At 35.5% G+C, this 7,892-nt stretch overlaps 1 protein-coding gene across 1 annotated transcript; it reads left to right on the top strand.

Annotated features, from left to right (window-relative positions):
- Positions 1-415: 415 nt before the first annotated feature.
- On the top strand, positions 416-1,853 carry LOC145102146 (uncharacterized). Its single transcript, XM_079039511.1, has one exon. It carries the CDS (start codon positions 487-489, stop codon positions 1,711-1,713), a length of 1,227 nt encoding a protein of 408 aa, XP_078895637.1. The 5' UTR covers positions 416-486; the 3' UTR covers positions 1,714-1,853.
- Positions 1,854-7,892: the final 6,039 nt, after the last annotated feature.

The following is a 7,892-nucleotide window of genomic DNA, read 5'->3' as shown; positions in this document are numbered from 1 at the left end:
TCTTTAAAAGAATTAGTTTTACCATTCAAAAAGGCTTAGCGACACAACTTGTTGCCCGTTTGTCATCTCACTCATTATACGATTACAATTAAAAAGATGTCAGGCGGAACATGTAAGACTGATCTCAAACAAAACGATTATTTAAAAAAAAAATTATTCAACACTAAATACTTGCATTTAAGTCAATATCTAGTTTTGACCTTCAACTCATTCTATTAAACAAACAAATTTTATAATCATTTTATATCACATTTTTGCTCAACTACTTCGCATCAATCTTTTATAGTATTAAGATTTTATGATGACAAATAACATCTGTACCGAATCTTATAACATGTGGAAATACAAGGGGTCAATCTGACACAATTAGATAGTATAAGCCCTTTTAGAAATCTTTTAACACAAAACCCTAATTCCCAAAATCAAACTCAAACCCCTATTCTTGTCTCATATCTCAAGTCTTTGAGCTTCAGTCCTGTAACATCAATGGCTTCCATCACCAAGCTTCGATTACTAAACTCATGTAATCGTCAAAAACTTTTTCCGGTATATCAAATTCAAGCTCGTCATTTGTCATCAATCCTAAACCCTGATTCCACCACTCCTCTCTCCAGCAAAGAGAAATCACGAGCCGCTCTTTCTCTCCTCAAATTCGAGAAAAACCCAGAACGAATTATTGAAATCTGCCGAGCAGCTTCACTCACGCCGGAATCTCATCTCGATCGCGTTGCCTTCTCGATCGCCATTTCAAAGCTCACCGAGTTAAATTACTTCGAGGGAATCCGTAATTTCATCGACGAGTTGCTTAAAACCCGACCAGATTTGAACAATGAGAAGTTCATCTCTAACGCGATTATTTACTACGGTCAAGCTGGGCTGTTAACCAATGCATTCCAACTGTTCGATAAAATGCCCGAACTGGGTGCTGTTCAAAACGCGAAATCTCTAAATGCTCTACTGTTTTCTTGTATGTTGGCAAAGAAATACGACGAGGTGAAGCGTGTTTATCTCGATTTTCCTCAAAAATACGGCATCAAGCCTAATCTCGATACCTATAACACCGTGATCAAGTCCTTTTGCGAATCAGGCTCATCGAGTTCATGCTACTCAGTGACAGCCGAGATGATCAGAAAGAAATGCAAGCCAAATGCAACCACATTCGGCACCATGATTGCTGGGTTTTACAAAGAAGAAAAGTTTGAGGAAGTTGGGAAAGTGCTCGAAATGATGAAGAAGTATGAAGTTCCTGTGACCCTTGGAACGTACAACATCAGGATTCAGAGCTTGTGTAAGCTTAAAAAGACCATGGAAGCTAAAGCTTTGCTCGATGGGCTTCTTTCAAGAAAAATTAAACCAAATTCATTCACTTACAGTCATTTGATTCATGGGTATTGCAGGGAGGGAAAGTTAGTTGAAGCTAAAGAGTTATTTCAGACAATGATCAATGGTGGTTTTAAACCAGAGAGTGATTGTTACTTTACACTTGTTCATTATTTGTGTAAAGGTGGTGATTTTAAAGCAGCATTGGAGGTTTGTAAGAAGAGTATGGAGAAAGATTGGTTTCCTAATTTTTCTACTATGAAGTTGCTTGTTGAAGGGCTTGCAAATAGTGATAAGGTTGATGAGGCAAAAGAGATTATTGGAAAGGCAAAGGAGAAGTTTCCTAAGAATGCTGATATGTGGAATGAAGTAGAGGAGAAATTACCAAAATAGACATGGTATGTTGATGATAACATGATTTCTTGATTTTGCAATGTTAACATTATCATCATTAGGTATGGTGAATCCTTTATATTCCTAGCTCATAATTTGGTTTAAATTAAATTGCATTGCTTTCCAGTTTCCATATCAGATATTAGTTTGTTTATTTATATGTGTTTTATAGCATCTTACTTTTTTTTTCTTTGGAAGGAATTGGCATTTGTAAAATTCTATTGTTAAAAGGATACTTGAATATTTTTTAATTTTGAGAAAATGTGGGAATTGAATTCCATGGGGGATTTAAACGATGTGATGTTGAAATTCCCAGGTCTCAGGATTTTGTAAATTTTAAAGGAATTCAATTCCGTACTTATTTGCAAGCAAACAGGGGATGTGATGAGAATGGAATTGAATTCCAATTCCGGTCAAACAACTCTTGAGAATGATAATAACATAATAATAGATTGTACCATATAATCATATTTTTGCTAAGGGGTGGCCCATAATATAAATAATTTCATAAGCAATGTGGATTTAACTACTTCTTATAACACAATTTCGAAAATCCTGAAAACCTATGAAGAAAAAGAAGCTGCTAGCTAAAAAGAGTATTAACCATTGTGGGATTTCTATTATTAGAACCTTTCCTTAGAAATGTATGCATGAGTGCTCTTTATGTGCCCAACTTATCCTTTGTCAACAAACGACTATCTAATAATTGATACTTTGTCGTGCTCTTCCCATTTAGAGGGGCGTGCTAAAGGATTAACCATTTCGGCACACAATTCCATAAAACTATGTTGAGAACCATAATGCGGTCAAAGAGTGACGATGTGATTTATCTAAAGAAAAAAATGCAAGTCATGGTTGTATGACCACAAGGTAAACTAGTGACAATTCACTCCTTACAACCACAAGCTAAAGGAGTGTATAAGTTTTCAAAGTCGATTTCGATGAGGCTTTCGACTCGATAAAACTAGGAGTTCCTAGACTAAATACTCTTGCAAATGGGATACGGGGAAAGATGGAGAGGTTGGATACAAGGATGCCTTAAATTAGCAAGGGCTTCGGTACTTGTGAACGGATCGCCCACAAAAGAATTTGAAATGGGGAAGGGCGTTCGTCAAGGCGACCCACTGTCAACATATCTTTTCATTACCATCATGGAAGGACTTAACACAACAATGAACACGACGTGCGAGAAAGGCATCAAAATACCACACGACGATATTCTCTTATCTCACATCTTCTACGTTGATAACACGTTGTTTATAGGAGAAATGAGTAAGGAGAATATTAAAAATCTTTCGAGGATACTTAGATGTTTCCATGTTTCATCGGGACTTAAAGTAAACTTCCATAAATCCCGAGTGTTCGGTATTGGGGTGGATATGTAAGAGGTTTCGTGCTTAGTGCTCCCACTTGGGTGTGAACCTGCCAAATTGTCATTCACCTATCTTGAGGTCCCAATAGGCGCAAACATGAACCAAAAGAAACATTGGAAGCCCGTGATCGATAGGTTCCAAGCAAAGCTTAGCACGTGGAAAGCAAAAACTTTATCACTTAGGAGAAGACTAACTCTTACTAAGTCTATTCTAGGCAGCCTTCCCTCTTACCGCTTTTCGCTCTTTGTTGCACCTAGTGGGGTCATCAATATGTTGGAAAAAATAAGATCTTTTCTTTAGGGAGGTTCGGAAGAAAAGAAAAAAATATGTTGGGTAGCATGGGAGAAGGTGGTGTCTCCCAAAGAATCAGGAGGCCTTGGTTTGGGATCGATGCGGGCATGTAACTTATCTTTGATAGTTAAGTGGTGGTGATGACTAAAGAAGGGAGAAAACGAGTTGTGGATTCGAGTCATCAAAGGCATCCACAATTTATCCAACAAACCTTCAGAGTATATGGCCAAAAAGACATACACTGGCGTGTGGAATAACATGGCTAAAGTCAAAGATGTGCTAATTAAGAAGGGGATAGACATTACTGAGATAATCAAGAAAAACATTGGTGCAGGTGATAAAACTCTGTTTTGGCACGATAAATGGTGTGGTGACACAAAACTTAAAGCTGAGTTTCATGAGTTGTATAAACTGGAACGCAAGAAATTTTGCAAAATCAACAACAAAGTAAAAATTGGAGAGATAAGTTGGGACCGGAAATCTAGGCTAAGTGAGGATAACCAAAATCGTATCAAAAATTGGTGTATTCCAACCAACCACGAGTTTGGATTGTTGGTACTGTAGCATCTCAACTGACAAGGCTTACCATGTTGACGCTTTAAGAGAAAAAATTGATAGTCCAAGCAATGCACCAAGGGAGATAATCATAAAATGGATCCATGAGGTTCCAATTAAGGTGGTGTGTTTCATATGGAGGGCAAACCTTGATAGCATTCCAACCAGATGTGCGCTTCAGAAAAGGAACTTAAACTTCGACTCCACAATATTTCAGAATGCAAATCCGGTGATGAAGATACTAATCATATACTATTCCATTGTCTGTTTGCAGACGAGGTACGTGGGTGGGTCTTTAGATGGTGCGAAATCAATAAACCCCAGGTTAATAACATTGGAGAACTGGTGCAATTTTGTTCACAACGGGGAACTTGCGTGAAAAGGAACAGGAACCTCTTATGTATATGTTATGGTGTTGGGCTAATCTGGAAGGCTAGATGTGACTAGTGTTCAAACAAATGCGAGTGTCACCAACGAAGGTGGTTGATGATGCAAAATCCGTGGTGCATACATGGGTGAAATATAGGAGAAAAGATTGTTCTTATAGCTGGTCAGAGTGGTGTGTGAGCCCCAAAATGTGTATGTAAATATTGTGTTTTGTTTTCTCATGTTGTTGCTCCTATTCTAGTTACTTGTTAGAAGTTGGTTTCGTCGTTTTCTCGTTATTAATATAACTATTTGCCGGTTAAAAAAAAACATTTTCATGTAAATTAAGGATAACATTTTTGCCATTTATTATGTACTTCAAATTTGTATTTTGTCATCGGTAACGTCTTCATGTTAGATTTTCATCGTTTCTCCGTTCAACTTGTTTTGCGCTGCTTGGAAATTTGTGAGAATGATAAAAGAGATAAGCTATTTTTGAAAATTACTTGCACATATAAACGTGTATATTATATTTACCTTTGTTCGTTCTCCGTTTGAAATATAGTTATGTTGTATGTTGAAAAAATTCAACAAACTATTCGGTTTTATTAGCATCAATACACTATCTTAAGGCAACGAAAACAATCAAAAGATATACTTAAGTGTACACGCACCATTGATCTAGGTTTTAGTAGTTATAACAATGAACTTTAAAAACAACAAGGAAAGCTTGCTAACTTCTTAGTTTCTTGCTTGAGATCTTGTGAATGCCAATGATTGTAGTGGATGAATGATCTAAAGTAGAATCCCTCTAATGTAAATGTAGTTAGACCTGAGAATTTGAGACACGAATACATGATCTGTGAGTGACACGACATGACATGGACACATCTTAAAAATTGAGATAAAACTTATTTATCTTCGTTTATTTGTATTGTGTCAAATTCGTGGCTGACACAAATACACGAATTGTCAGGTTTAAATGTAGTCAGACCCACAAACTCCAAAAGCAAAAAGGAAGAACCCTAGATTAAGGTTTAGTCGAAATTCTCTAACCTTAAAAGAGAGGTTACAAATTTCGTATGGAGGAGAGAGAGAGAGAGAGAGAGAGAGAGAGAGAGAGAGAGAGAGAGAGAGAGAGAGAGAAAGTGGATTATTTCTAGAGTGAACCACAACCCCATGGTTTGACCTATATCAGTCTATTTATAGGTTGCAGATAGAATCCCAAAATGATTCAAGCTCTTAAATTAATCCTAATCCAATTTAAACCTGTCCTATCTCTATCCAGAGAGCATATCAAAATCGTCTATTAATCTCTAGGAATTAATTAATATTCAAGCTCTTTATTTAATAAAAAAATTTAATTAATTACCAAAATAATTTCTAATTAATTTATTAATTCGTTAATAAATTAACAATTTATTTTCTTCATTTCTTTAATGCTATTTGTGTCATTAGGCCAATCCAAAAGGACCTTGCTATTATTAGAAATATTACCAAAATAGTTAATGACCTTGGACACTATTTTTAATAGTCTTCTACTTAGACAAGTCGTTAACTTTCCACACTCTTAATATTTCACTAACAATCAATAGAGGGTAGTTATCCAATGCAATTATCAAGCTCTGATCATAATCAAAATTCAGTTCTTAGACAAATGATAAAATATTCCTTTGTTCTAAATATCTTTATGGAAATGTGACATATAGATAATGATCAATCTCACTGTTCAAAATTTTGTTTCCAGATTAACGATTTCTGACAATCACATCTGACTTCTAAATTGAACACATCAATTTAGTCATGGCTCGGTCAAGCACTTTCGACGTCATTGCTAAATCATAGAGGGACCCATAGATACCGCTTCCTAGTTACAAGAAGGAACAAATAAACTTTGACTACATAGTTTTTCCCTACTCGACTAATCATACATGAAAATAGCCTTTATGACTACCAATTATGGATAACGTTGGGAGCATACCAATGCACAACAAATTCTACAAACAAAATCCCATATATATCTCACTTTGAATAATAAAAGATACTATCATCTTAGAACTACTTGTGACTAGATCCATGAAGTAATCTCCAAATGTGTATTGTTTCAATACTCGTGATGCACCATTTGGAGAAGATTGGTGTTTTTGGTGTTGAAAAGTGATAAGCTGATTATGAGTTAAGAAGTTCTCATAAATCTTTTGGTTCTCAAAAGAACCTCTCTCTCTCTCTCTCTCTCTCTATATATATATATATATATATATATATATATATATATATATATATATATATATATGCTTTCTTTGTTATATATAATTCTATTAGATTTTAGGACCAAATCAAGATATTAATTTACATATTGCTTATGTTAATTGTCGAAATTATGTTGTGTGTGTTTTTTTTTTTAAAAAAATTTAAGAATGGATGAGATGAATTTGCTTAAGTGGGAAGTAAAAATACTTATCCCATATAGGTGTTGAGTTTGAACATAAAAGTTCTAAAGCTCTTTAAAATGAAGTATTTTTTTTTCTTTTTTGGAAAAGGCAAATTGATTAAAAAAGCACCCCAAAAAGCAAGCTGCAAAGAGGGGGGCAAACCGAATACAATCAGTAACAATTACATATAACAGAAAATTTTAATTTAGAAATTGATAGGACAGGAGGTCCAATCTTCCAAATTGCAGGCGCCATCTTTACCCCTCACCTTCACCCAAAGATATAACATTGACTGTATGTTCTCAACCAATTTATCAGGGGACACAAATATGCTTGAAAGAGGCGATTGTTCGTAGCCTTCCAGACACTCCACATAGACAGTAACAAATGAATATTAGACTGTCTCTTTTCTTAGGGCACCTTCCCTTGGTAGCGGCCAAATGAACTATATCTCCAACATTGTGAACTTCCATTGCGTTGATCCTACACATCGAATATAGATTTCCTGACAGACCTCACGTAAGGGCATTTAACCAGTAAGTGGTACGAGCATTCCACCTCATTGATACAGGAATTTCATAGAACGATAGCTAGAGCCACACCTCTGTGTCCAAGAGCGACCGCAGAAGGAGTACTACTAAGAGTTGCTCGCCATACGAATGTCGACGCCTTAATTGGGATTAGTTTGCACCATTGAATGTTCATCTGGTTGAAATTTGGAGTTGGTTTTTTGATCAATTCATTTTCCTCAACAAAGCCACCTTATAATCACCATCAGTTGCCAACACACAAGACAGGTGGTCATGTCTAGGTTGTATATGTTGGATTAGTGTCTAAGTCCATAACTATTTTGGTATGTACTTGACCCGATTATGAGCATGGTCCTTTTGGGTTGCCTTCACCATAGCAATATGTAGGATGAATTAAGGAGAGAAATGTTTAATTATGATTTATTAATATATTATGAAAATAATATATTAAAGGAGAAATCATATTGTTTAATTAATATTAGTCAAGAATTAATAAAGAATTAATTTTGTGGCTAAAAGAGATTAATTAAACTTAAGGGACTGGAATTGTAATTATAAGATTATTGCAATTAGGCTATGGATCACCATGGAATAATAGGTTGGACGAATTCTATGGGGAAGCCCATTAGAAA

This window comes from Lactuca serriola, chromosome 4, assembly GCF_051521515.1.
Source record: "Lactuca serriola cultivar US96UC23 chromosome 4, Lser_US96UC23_V15, whole genome shotgun sequence".
Lineage (NCBI taxonomy): Eukaryota > Viridiplantae > Streptophyta > Magnoliopsida > Asterales > Asteraceae > Lactuca > Lactuca serriola.
The sequence above is the reverse complement of the archived record's forward strand: the minus strand, read 5'-3'. Positions and strand labels throughout refer to the sequence as shown.

What these genes read in the sequence shown, in the direction of transcription:
- LOC145102146 (XM_079039511.1), top strand. Translation starts at nt 487, where the DNA reads ATGGCTTCCATCACCAAGCTTCGATTACTAAACTCATGTAATCGTCAA.